At 40.8% G+C, this 13,908-nt stretch overlaps 1 protein-coding gene across 1 annotated transcript in view; it reads right to left on the reverse strand.

The window, feature by feature from the left end:
• The window catches only part of LOC113949901 (BEN domain-containing protein 5-like), a 910,469-nt gene that overhangs the window by 98,067 nt on the left and 798,494 nt on the right, over positions 1-13,908 (reverse strand). Inside the window, exon 10 of the mRNA XM_027649026.1 lies at positions 3,107-3,259. Within this exon, the coding sequence (XP_027504827.1) occupies positions 3,107-3,259 (153 nt within the window). The remainder of the gene's footprint in view (positions 1-3,106; positions 3,260-13,908) is intronic.

Consider the following 13,908-nt stretch of genomic DNA (forward strand, 5'->3'; position numbering starts at 1 on the left):
ATTCTCGGCTGGAGGAGCAGGCCAGGATTTGCCTGCCTTCCCTAACCCGTGCCGGGCTCAGCTGCAATCATGCAGAGCACTGAAATAAATCCCTTTGAGTTGGGATTCATTCCGAACATGTAAAACCCAAATGACTGCTTCTCCAAAGTGAATCCCATTTCACAGCAAGTAGGTTATTAGTGTGGAACTCCATACAAGTAGCCTGCATTCAAAAGCCCTCTGCATTATTAATAGAAGATGAGCTTTTGACATCAAAGGAGAACCATTATGTATGCTAAACGGTGGCAAAAATTGTACCCGCACTTCAAACCTTTTCAGTTCTTTGTCCCTTGTAAATCAATCAAGGTTGACAGATGCTTTAAGGAGAGTAATCTTTTCAATGATACTGTCAATGGATAGCATAATGGAACATTGTCTCTGTGCTGTGTGAAGACATGGAGCTAGTCAATTATGGACAACACTTCATGCAGCCGCCAGTTTTCACTTGAAGTGCTGCTGTTGAAGTATTATAATCCCAACAAATGGCCGCAGCAGCATACAATGTAAATGAGACCTCCTGAAGCTTTGGAAAATTAATTAGTAACAACAGTGGTCCATTCCCACACTTTCAAACACCAGCCTGGTAACGTTAACGATGCACTTCCCCCCCTTCCCTTTGAGCAGGCAATAGGGCATATTTACATACACTATTTTAAGTCTTCAGCACATTTCCCCCCTCCCCTCAATTTAAATGCAGGAAGTTCTGGATTCCTTTCCTCTCTTCACCTGATATTTCCAACTGGTCACATAGCCCACATGGTTAGAGCTGAAAAGAAGAAAACAGACTTTCCTACTTGGAGACAGCAGGAGTAGTCACTTCACACACATCAGACAGCTGGTGGCTGTTTCCTTTTCCAACACTTATATCCACTCAGCTGCCCTGGGAAGAATGGCCTGGATAGATGGTGGAGAAAAGCTTCCAGCCTCAAGAGACCAGTAGGATGTTAGCTGGAAGACAATGGTACCAAATGCCAGTAGCACTGAGGTTGAACTCTGGTGCACTGGATGCCAACATATATATCTGACTGCCAGCTCCTACAGGAAGGAGATCGAGAGTCAAAGGAGAGAGACAGTGCTGTTTATTTAGCTATTGGCTTCCATTTCCCTACATCATTTTCTCAAAGATTTTCCCTTTGTCAACCAAGGCTTGTGCTAAAAGGAACACTTAATCTCCCACAGCAGCAGAGAGAAATCCCCACACCTGAGCACAAAATTTCTCAACTCGTATCAATTGCAGGTTTTCATTGCTATGATCTGTGAATGCCCCTTATATGTTATGTGTTTTTGAAACAACCAGGTGCAGATAAGAAACTCGATCACTGAGGTCTCCTTGGATAAGAAGAGGCTGATTCTTGGACACCACTCCCTCTTCCCCAGATTCCAAACAGCTGGGAACAGATACAGCTGCTGTTCCTCCTCATTTAGATTTGGTCTTCTGCACTTTGGACAGTTCTCTGAGAAACCCTTGCAATGGTTGACTGCAGAAAGCTGCACAATGTAGCAGTCGCCTGAACCCTCAAAACATACAGACAATTGTTAAACAAATCTGACAATGGTTAAACAATACTTTGAGACAATAGAGGAAGCAACAGAAGCCACACACCCTCCCATGCATTACCCAGACAGCTGCCATTGCTGATGCCAAGGAGGCCCCTCTTCCTCAGAGCAGAAAGGATAGAGGAAAGAATATCTTCTGCCTAGCCTTAGAAAAGTCAGAGACTGATTCAATCTTTTTCCCACTCTTGCATAAAACAAACTACCATAGAATAGAGAAATGAATGGGAATTGGGAGGTTTAAGGTCCTTCCTTCATTTTTCTGGATCACATCTGTCAAGAAAACAATGGCAGAGCTCTATTTCTACATTCAGTTCCCATCCAAACTCCACACTGCAAGATGCACAAACAGAATACAAAAAAATTATCTCCTGCATATTGATGAGAAAGCTTTAGGCCAGCATTCTTGCCATGATGAGAACGGCCTTTTCTTTCAATTACATTTTGTTTTGCTTGCAGACTTGCCTGCTTTTGTATCTGTTTTAAATTTTGTTTCTCTAGAGCTAAACACTCGGAATGGTGCAGGGTCCCTATCCTCCCTCTACCACCACCTCTGCCACAAGCTGGCTGGGGTGGCACTGCAGCAGAGGGAGGCACCATGACCCAGCTGTCCCAAACTCTGACGGGAGACACAGATTCATTTCTCAGTACCAGGAGGATGAAGTATAAGCAAAAAGGGGATGTCAGAGACTGAGCAAGGGAGAGCTGTGTAGAGGCAGCTTCACTGGGAGTTCCACAGATGTGCCAGGAGAAGCAATCAAGCTGTTGCAGGAAGTCTTGGGCGTTGAGTGCTCTACTTGCACAGCTTTCAGGGAAAACTGGTGCACAAAAGAGCCCATGGAAAGGGCCAGGATGTCATACTTGGACACACTGGACCAGTCTTAAATCTACTGATTTCTACACAGTGACTGCTATGGCTGTGTGCTAAGGAGCTCTTCTACTCTATTTGAAATATGTTCAAAAAACATATGCCCCTTTTCAACTCATTTAGAAGAGCTCGCCATTTATTTCCAGAACAGTTTTCCATGGTAATATCAAAGAATTTCAAAACCATACATTGCCTTTGCCACAACTTTTAACAGAAGATTACCTAACCTTTTTTTTCAAGCTAGTTATTTTTCTTTCTATTTGTTATTAAATTATTATTTAGAGTGTAAAAGTAAAATAACTGACAAAATAATAAAAAAGAATGGAACAATAAAGCTGATCCAGTTGATCAAAAGACAAAAGATCTGACAAAAACAAAGTGCTCCAATAATTCAGAACCTAAGGTTATAATATGGAAGATGAAGAGCCTGCTTTTGTTCATGTGTCTGATGGCATACATAAGATCACAACTTACCACTTCTGGATAAGGTAAATGTAAGAGGAAAAGTGGTAGCTAATAATAACAACATTTTTAAGTAGCCTTTTGTTAATACTGAAATAAAATTTACTCAATCCAGTAAAGCCAGAGATTTATCATGAAAAGAAAAAACCTTAAGAAAATATAGTTAAGAAAAACATTGCTTACATAAGAGAAGTCTTCAGCATTCTGACAGAGTAGCTTGGGAAAAACAGCCTGTCTCTGAAATCTTTCCTCATCTTCAAAGATGTTCCCATACATGAAGCCATTCATCATGGTGGAGTGGGCATGGATGTCAATATAGAACTCCAGGTTAATCTTCTGTTGAGGGAAACAAAACAACAACAAAACATTCAGCATGAGATAAATCATAACTGTGTTATGAAGCCTCCCATAAATCCAATACAGCCATTCTTGAATCTAACCATGGGGCCAGAGCCATGCTAAAGACACTGCTGTGATGCATCCAACCATTCATGCCTCTCTGTGGGGGCATGTGAAACACAACACAGGACCATGACAGACATTTCTTCACTGTTCTTGAAAATGTTGGAACATTGTGCACATGACACTGTGCAAAATAGAGCCAAAACATCATCCTTCACTGTGATACAGGGCTTACTGCCACTGATAAAAATGTGCACCTTCCAGTTCTACAGCACAATTATTTGGGCACAGTTTTGCCCTCTCTGCACAGCTCTGCATTGCAATATGCAGATGTACACTTCTGCCAGGTAAAACAGGCTCAAAATTGTGTAAAAAAGACTTCAGTATTTCCTGTGCAATTTATTTTTGCTTATAAGGAGAAATAACTGCAAATGTTTTGTCTTATTCTGCTTTTTAGTAGTAATTCAACAGAACAACTCCCAAAAGCAAGTGCCTTGAATGCCTCTCTGCTTGCAGCTCTCTCCGTGATTCTGCATCAGCTCTTGCTTTAAAAGAAAACAGTAGGACCCCCTGGCACAGAAGTGCCTGCTCTGCCCATACCCTTCCCATGTCCTCAGTGGGAAGCAGTGAATGTTCACCTTGATCACTGTGTACAGTGCCATTGGCAGCAGAGATAGCAATGCCCAGCACTGAAGACCAATACCAGAGCAGACTCCACTGGATCACCCGGTTTCCCAAAACTCTTTAACTTCTGGACTTGAAGAAATAATGTGATGTGACAGTGATGAACCCACTCCTGCCACCTGACCACCACAGCACCAGTAAGAGCCATCCTGGCGACCAGAGTTCAGATCTTTCTGCCTCAACAGAGGGATGGAGAAGAGCTCTGTTGGCAGGACAGGTGTTATGATGCTTATCCCTGTACTCCCTGGCAGCAAACATGGACCCTGACCAATGGAATACAACATGTAGCTCTGCAGACACAAGTCTTCCCTGCACACACAACTTGCTCAGGTTACTGGAGAATACTGAGCTACAAGGACAGTCCCATGACATAGGAAGGCAGTTTGTATTGTGCAGTTCATGTGACAGCAGTGTCAGCTCTTCTAAAGAGTCTCTGATGGGGGGAGGATATAATTTGGTATGTGAAACTAATATAATACAGATTTACTTTCCCTTGGCAGAAAACCAATGTACAATACACAGCGACTGTTTAGTTTAATTAAACAGCCTAGAGAGAGTAATAATGTATCTTATTAAGGCTCTGCTATGTTAAAATGTTAGCTAATGCAATATCAATATCTGACCATGCTTCATAGGAAAAGGAACATTTGATTGTGTTTGACTCTAATACAATAAATTGTTTGCTCCTGCCAAAACTTTATGTTGTGCTATAGAGGACCAACACTGCAATAAAGCACACATCTGCTATTTGGAGATACAGCACTGAGGAGAAAGATTAGCACTGACAGGATGAAACACCACACAGAATTTTCTTCCTCTCCAAGCATACAGAAATTAAAACCAAGATTAAGTAATACTATTTTCATGAGATAATTTCCCCATCACAAACAGAATGTGATGAGATCAGATGCACACTGGCATATCACCATAAAACAGAACATGCTGTGGAGTCTCAAAACAGTGATTTGATGAAGTGAGGAGATAATCTAGTTAAACTGGGTATTTGTAAAGCATGAATGTCCTTCACACAGAAGTCAGTGACCTAAGTCATACTTATTTTAGAACGAGGCAGAATTCTTTATAGGAACATAGTTACTAACATAAAGTAATCAAGAAGCACAGTGAGATATTTAACAATAGACTAGAACAATTTCTGTCTTAGGACAAATAAAAGTGCTGGTATAAACTCTATGATTTTTGGTGTGTCATAGTATACTTAATTCATCCATAGTTTTCAAGCTGTTTCCAAAAGAAGGTGAGATGCAAACAGAGATGCAGAGGCACAGATAACTAAAATAACTTTCCATAGGCTATCCAGCAAGAAATTCACCTGCAGAACGTGGGTGACCTGAGCCTCAGTTTAGTATTCAATTATCAGGTTATCCAGTTTAACATAGTATCACTGGAGTATTATTTTCTAAACTCTTCCAAGACACTCACTCAAAAAAAAATTGTTGATAAAAGTGTCACAGAGAATATTAGAAAGTCATGTGGTGTGGTGAAATTTCTTTGAAGATCTTTTTTGTTCATCAAAACCATTTTCAAATAATCTGGTTACAACGGTTGTTTGTGAGGGAACAGTGTCCTTCACACATATCACCCTCACCTAAAGACTAAGCTTCCAGATCTCTTATTTGGAAACCATGACATTCCACAGATAGCTCATCACCCAGACAGGTGTTTAAAAACATTTATCCAGTTATTAATTTCAAAGTATTTAAAAAGTAATTCCTTAAGTCAGTTCACAATAACTATTTAACTGTTTTTTCTGGTCTTTGTTCCTTACCCTCCTACAGAACCTACAAACCACTCTATTTCACATCTCCCTGAACACTAAATATAGTCCAAATTTGCAATTGTCCATCCTATTCAGAAAGTTTTTAAAGATTGCTAGAGTAATTTCGAGTTAGATGTACCACTTCCAGACACTGCTATGTGTGAACAGAACAGTATTTCAGTGTTTCACATTTCTTCTCCTCACATTCATTACTTTATCAAAGGAAAACATGATGAGCATTCTCCATTACAAAACAAAATAATCCAGTGCATTGTTAATATAACACATGAGTTCCTAATGGAAAAAAAAAATCCCTTTATTCTCAGAAACAAAGATATTGTGGCCTTAAAATGGACAATAACAGTCCAGTCACTGGCACACTAGAAGTTTGCTACCTTGTGCCTCAACTAGTAGACCAAGTAGCAGACAATTTGTTTGCACACAAGCTTCTCAAGAATTATGATATGTTCCTGAACAATAATGGTATTTCTTCTCTCTCTTTACAGTCATACATATTCATAGGCACTTTACGTGTAGGAACTGTTTCACCCACTGCCATTCTGCAAATTTAAGCTGGGAAATAAATTTCATATTTCAGTTGAGGCTCTCTGGAAGATTTTGACATAATTACTGATCTCCTGCAATTTAGGTAGGATCACAGAATTAACATTTTATTAAATATATAATGTCACCTACTGATGGCAATTTCAGAAAAGTCAGCAGAGGGATGACCTTCTGAAATTGTTTGTCTTTGAGATAGGGAGAATGAAGTAAATAAATGTACATGTGCATTTACAGGAGCACATACAAACACACTTAACCCAGTGCTATCTGCTGTTATACTCCAGGGGTATCTGGCAGTATGTGCACAGCAGAACCCACCCCCATTAGGGCTTCTATTGCAGTAGCACCCACAAGTAGGAATGGGAATAAATAGGGAGGTGTCAAAGTCTCACAGTAGCATTTGCTCCAGCTTTTAAGCAGAAGGTAATGAATAACCAGGCTCCAATATCTCTGGATGCCATAGCTGCCTTCTGAGAGACTTACCAGTGTCGTCCTACAATATGATATTAAAGTCATCATTTTCTGCTTTAGAGGTGGAATGCAAAATGATTCATAAGCCCTATACAAATCATAATGAAATTTAATTCTCTCAAGTGTCTTTTCTTTGTGCTTACAAGCAGTAGCAGAGTTTCTCTCCCACATTCTCTGTTTCTTAAGTAAAGCTATAATTACCTGGATGACCCAGGTTACACAGTTCCAGAAAACAAAGGCAGACTTGGTCTGCCTTTTCTCCATGTCTCAAAACAGAAATCATTTACTAGACTGACAGAGACAATGATTGCACCTCACTTCCTTAGAAAACAACAGTTAACATTTTCTCCCTTGAAAAGAATGGTCTTTATCTCTTCTTGCCACTTACCATATAAAACCAACATAAATAAATAAGCAAAGGAATTTCTGCTCTAAAGTTCATTTGAATCCCTACCTTTGTGACACTCACTTTCCACTGTTCTACTGAGTCAGTCTGAAGTTTCTGTCAGTTTGAGAAATATACATATAAATTAGGAGGTGAGGAAAATGAAAGAAATCATGGATTAAGGAAAAGAACTCACATATACTGACAAGAGAGGAAATAGTCAAAGCAGTACAGAAACTGGTTCACGATGAGAAAATATATTCTCACTTGTCTGCATTTTTATTTCATTCACTGAATGCCTTTGGAAGGTCAGTCATTAAAGAGAAAAAGGGAAGAAGTATGTTAATAGCTAGTGCTGATATGATGAAACTTAGATTTTGAACAGTGCAATTATGATTCTTTAGGAAACAGAGATTTAATACATAAATAAATAAAAATCAATAAATGCCATAATAAAACGATAAATGTGCATTGAACCCAGAACATGAGCCACTAGAGAGCCAAGTGATGCAGGAAGAAGCCAGCTCTGTCCACCAGCTGTCACTTCAATATGGATTTTATTAATTCTTGGGCATAGCAATTGGTTTAGCGAGAGAGCGTCCAAAACCCTTCTTCACTCTCATATTTCATACAGGGGGTGGGTTGAACTCCTTGCAATGTTTTATACAGGCTGCTGAAACCATGGCTTGTCATTAGCTGTAGAGAATGTAACAGCCTCCAGGCAGACTTTGTGCTCTTACTGCTGAACGGCTGCGGGGAGCAAACGGGCATAAAACAGCTGGCACAGCATAAGGAGTTTGCCCCTTGTCATTCAGAAGAGATCCAGAAATACCAAAAAGACTGGCTCTTTGATGCTTCCTCAGGTACAGGATCTCTCAGAAGAAAATTTTTCAGAGGTCTCAAAGACATCCATTTTGACACACACACCTTATCTCACCATTAGTTATTTTGGCAATGCTCACAGTGGGGACACCAGTGATCACAAGCACAGTGTGCCCCTAAGCAAAATAAAGGAAAACTGGCCATTCAGCATCACGTGGTCAACAGTCAGTATTCAGCTAGAAAGGACCAGTCCTTCCCCTTTCAGCTCCAGAGAATTCTGTCCAGTGCCTTAGATCACTCTCTAGGGATGTGTGGCACTTGTCTCCTTCTGACTATCCAAGCGAACACGAGGTGGAATTCAAACTGTCTGTTTGTGGTACGCATTTTCAAGTCTCCCTCGAAACACCTGGGTTTGGATGCCTGGTAAGATGAATTTTACCCAAATCACTTTTCTTACATCTACCTTCTCCCCATATATTTTCCCCAAAATTTGAAAGGGCCAGCATAAATCCTCACCAAAAAAAAAAAAAAAATAAAAAAAAGTTAAATACTCCCAAGAACATTTTCTCCTGCCATTCTTTATAACCTTTGACAAGTTAGTCCTACAGTGTCATCTCCAGTTTTGCAGACAATGCACACCTTATTAGAGGCACTGTTTCAGAGGAATGCCACTATCTCTTTGTAACCATAGGGACAACATCTTTCTCTTTCCATTCATCATCTCACAGACTACCTGCTCCATTCATCCTTGTAAACACCATGGCAACAACAGCAATTATTTACACAAGAAATTAATAGTAGGAAAGGGGGTTACTATTTTTAAAAACCTTCTAAAGGTTAAAAACATTAAAAAAAAGTTTCCTCATCTTGCTTCCAGAGAAAGGAAAATGCCATCTTAGAACCACCCTTATTCTCAGTGATATGAGGCACAAAAGCCAATTTTTCTGTTTTCCTTTACACAGTCTGACAATGTCTTTTAAGTGTCCCTGCAGAAGCACCTTGCAAACACTGAAGTACCACTGACTCTGCATGATCTTCCAGCACTTCAAGCATTTTTTTCTGAACATTTCAATGATGTTCCATGAGCTGTTGTCTTTCAGAATGAACCACTCCAACCCAATTGCTCTTCAGAAACATTTACCAGTCCGGTTACATGGCAGGTTCTCAGTCTAAATAAAGATACCTCTTAATGATTGGCATAATCTGACATGACTCCCCAGTGCCTCGAGGTAGATGGAGAAGAGACTTCTGCTGGTTCATACAGGAAAAGGATGGCATCGCCATAAATACTGCTTTCCTGCCTGTCTTAAAAAGTAAGGGATGCTTTTATCCCCAGAAGAACATGGAACTTCCCTCAAGGAGCTTAAACCTTACTCTGGTGTGCCCATCAGTTGCCCTGAAAGGAGCTAAACTCAGAGTTTTGGCCTCAGAGTGGGAGGTCAGCAACATGCATATTCTGGTGCTGGTTCTTTATCTGCTTGCTTCTCTCACCTGCCAGTGCAGATAACAACACCTCCTGAGGGTTAGCTGACGTTTGTAAAGCACTTGGAAGATATAAAGCCTCACAGTGCATACAAGTTAAGTATTAATTCATCTGCCAGGCTGATTCATTCTTTGACCCCTCTGCAGAGATGTCCAGTTAGTGTCAGCTCTGGCAGTTTTTGCAATTCAGGCACCTGTCCACCAGTTCCTGGACTGAAGCCAGCAATTCACACAGGACACAGAAGAGCCGTCAGATGGTAGAAACATTTGGTCATGACAGGCCTGAATTGGATTTGAAAGGGTGACCTGGAGGTGAAAGGCTCTATCAAGAAGCCACTTCTGTTCAAATGCATATTAAATTAGAGAGGTGCCAAAGAGACAATGTTAAGACCCAGATCAAGTTTAGACAAGACTTTTGGCTCAGCTGCATGGACAATTCTTGTATAATTTTTATGCTAAATGATTATGAACCAGAAAATACACTCTTCTGGATTTTGGGTCTGACCCCAAGCCAAAACTGGAAGTGTGAGCCTGAAGAGGGACAGTCCTTGCTCTGTTTCAACCTTTCTCTGTCCCTCATATAGAAGCAAACATGCACAAACACTCAGCACCATGGTTTTTGACCTTCACAAGTTCTGAAGTCTTTTAGTTGCCCAAAATACTAGAATAAAGCAGTGGAACTGAACTGGGTCTTGGGGCATTAGCTCACCCCAAGCTTCAATGACCTCATGTGGCTCTACCCGTCTCAAACGTCACTTGTGTGTCCCCACCACGTGCCCCACAGAACAAGCTCTATAAATCCTACCTTGCTCACTTCCCTGGTACTGAAAAGTGTTGGCTCCACAGAAAGAGGGCTCTTCAGAAAAGAGAGAGGAGATTTGTGACAAAAGAATCAACAGCTTTTTGGAAGTGGGAAGAAACCCTACTATAAGCAAAGAGTGAATGTAAGAGAGAGCAAGAGGTAAAAGGACAGTTAAGGAGAGCAAGGGAGAGAGAAGCTGAGACAGTAACTGTTATTTACACTCATAATTAAAGCAAGAAAATTAGGTTATGAAATAGAAATATCTAAATGACCATGTTTTCACCAGATAATAAAATTTGTCTCTGGTCTGGTTCTGAAGGTTCTCTCAGCTGAAATGCTCCCAGTAGCTGTATTGAAGGTTTTAGCACTCCTTGGTGCTGTTCCTTAGACAGCCACTTGCCTGCTGTGTGACAATACACAAGTCACTTAAAGTCTTCAGGCATCATTAATTGCTGCTTATACACCTGCAACTATGTTAAGGTCAAGAATTTCTGTTCAACTATCCACTTCATAGCAGTATTAATAGCTTTGTGTTTTACCACTAACTTTTAATTATACCTCTGCAGAATCTTCTGACCAAGGAACACAGTCTTTACAACTACATAAATAAGGCCCAAAGACATTGCCTGCCTCTCCTCTAATTACAAAGGCAAAGAGTGGTAGAATAAAAACAATGGCTAGGAGTTATGGCTCCCTGTCCCCTAATTTCCTAGGAACTCTTGCAGTTGGACAAACTATATGTATGCAAATCAAACTCTATAACAACCAGTTTCTCTAGTCTCTGAAATAATATATATCATTATTCACTATTTCTGACTAAATAAGTAACAGCTGGCAGAATATAAAGTCATCAGGCAGTAGACCTAAGGCAAACATAATTAAGTGTTTTTCAAATTAACTTATACTGCAGAACTCACTGCCACCAGATTTTGGCCAAAACACAGGTAAACTCAAAGATCAATTAGATAAATTCAAAGAACAAGATTCCATTATGTTATTCCACTCAAGGCAGTGAACATAATTTCTTGATCAGAAAATCCCCAAATTACACATTGTCAGAAGCCTTTCTCTAGTCTACCCCTTAGCATTTGCAATAAGTCATGGGATACTGAGCCAAATAGACCTTGGGTTTGATGTAGCATCACTGGTTTTATTTTCCAATTAGACCTTAATTTATGCTGCAGAATGAGACTTCTGTAGTTCCTAAAAGTTAAGGTGTTGATTGGTGCTGAAAAGTATGTATATTTCTACAGTGTAAACTGTCTACTCTGAAAAGAGATTAAACAAACTACTGTAAGGTAGGCCCTGCTCTATATAAAGCTTTCAGCTCAACAAAACCCCCAAACCACTGATAACTACAAGCTAGACATCAAAGGTAAAGGTTCATTTTACACATGCAAAATTTTTTAAACAGGCCCTTGAGTGGCTTTTCCCACCTACTAAGAACACATTCAGAAAATTGGATTTGTTGGACCTATTAGAGGACCTGTAAGAGTTGCTCTCATTTTACACAGATCTGCGAGGAGTAAGAAACAAAAAACCCCCCATACCTGGATGCAAACTGCAAACTTGCCCAGTCAGGTGGAAGGAGACAACACCAAATGTGTCATTCAAGGGTTATGTGGCCATCCTACTTCCTTGAGAAGATGGGAAGGCTTGGATGGACATTGTGCAAATGCCTTACTAGTGACTGACAGCTGAAAACCAAACTAACTCACTAAACTAACTCACTCTCTTTGTCTTCCTGGCACAGCCTTGCCGCAGGCATAAGCTATCCATGGTCATTAGTCTTACTCTGTTCCTTTCCAAGTTGTGTCTTTCTTTTCCTTTCTTGTACTCAGGGCAAGCAACAAGCACATCCAAGTAAGAGATAAAAGTGAAAGCTGATAAACAGGAACACAAGGACACTGAAAGAGATTAGGGACTAAACATCAGACATACATGCTGAGGGGAGGGACAGCATGCAAATACAAAATAGAATTGTCCCTGATAGTTTCTTGCTCTCCCAGAATTCATTCACAACAGGAAGAACAGGGTTTCTTTAGTTTGTCCTACTCAGAGAGAGCTCAGCATCACATTTAGCACCAAACTGTGGGATGTTTTCTTTGAGCTTTACATCTAGCAGTATTTATTATCTACACAGTGCTATAAAAGCTAAAATGTAATGGACGTTTTGGAAGGATCTCCTTTCACAACTGAAAGTGCAACATGTCATGCCTTTTGAAAGGCGTTTATCAGCACCAGTTGTATCTGAAACTTTCCTCCTGCAATACTCCACCACTCACACTGGCCAATGGTGCCCTGGGCTGCATCAAAAGCTGTGTGGCCAGCAGGTTATGTAAGGTGATCCTCCCCCTCTGCTCTTGTGAGACCCCGCCTGGGGTATTGCATCCGGTTCTGGGGCCCCCACCATAAGAAGGCTGTGGACCTGCAGGAGCAAATCCAGAGGAGACCGTGAAGATGCTCCAAGGGCTGGAGGACCTCTCCTATGGAGACAGGTTGAGAAAGATGGGATTTTTCAGCCTGGAGAAGAGAAGACTCCAGGGAAGCCTTATAGTACCTTCCAGTACCCGAAGGGGGTGACAAGAGAGATGGAGAGGGACTTTTGACAAGATCATGTAGTGATAGGACAAGGGGGAATGGCATCAGACTGACAGAGGGCAAGTGTAGATATTAGGAAGAAATTCTTCACTGTGTGGGTGGTGAGGAGGTGGCAGAGGTTGTCCAGAGGAGTTGTGAATGCCCCGTGTCTGGAGTTTCTCAAAGCAACGTTGGATGGGGCTTTGAGCAACCTGGCCTAGTGGAAGGTGTTCCTGCCCATGGCAGGGTGCTGGAACTAAATGATCTGTAAGGTGCCTTCCAACCCAAACCATTCTGTGGTTCTATGATATTGCTGCAGGTGATATCACCTTGTGTTCTCCCTGTCAGGCCAAACAGCAGGTCAGCTAACTGTGCCTATAAGTAGAGCCACAACATCTCAAAGACAATGTCTCCCCTGCAAGCACATATTGGGGATTTTTTATGTCATTTTTTACCATTTCCTACAGAGAGAATATTCAGTTCTTGCACAAGATCAGGGACTCGAGATTCAGCACAGTGCTGTAAGAAATAATCAGAATGACAGCCTCAAGAGGACCCAGCAGGACATAACTAAACAAAGGTACAGTAGGACTCAGAAGGATATTTCCCACCCTAGAAAGCAGTAGCTGTCCCACATGACCAGTGGTTGACTTAGAGATTTAGGCAGTTTCTCCATGTTTTTTCTTCTATGTGTGTATATATACAGCTTTCTAAGTATATGTGTATGTAAAAATGCATATTTAAATACAAAGAAATATTTTAAACTCATTTTCATCCTTCTTCTCCTCTGTATCTGTTACAGCTGTTTGTAATGGACAACAAAGCAATTTGCTCTGAATTGTAAATACATCAGATCAACATTTCATCTTTGCTCTCCTAAATGTTGCATTGTCACTGATGGTTTTCAGGTTGAAAACTCTGGAGGGACTGGCCAGTTCTACAACACATGTTAGTGACTTCTCCAGGAGACTGACCCTACAACAGCATTAGATTGTGAAGCAATATCGTGATTTAAG

This window comes from Corapipo altera, unplaced genomic scaffold (genome assembly GCF_003945725.1).
Source record: "Corapipo altera isolate COAL_440 unplaced genomic scaffold, ASM394572v1 112, whole genome shotgun sequence".
Taxonomy (NCBI): domain Eukaryota; kingdom Metazoa; phylum Chordata; class Aves; order Passeriformes; family Pipridae; genus Corapipo; species Corapipo altera.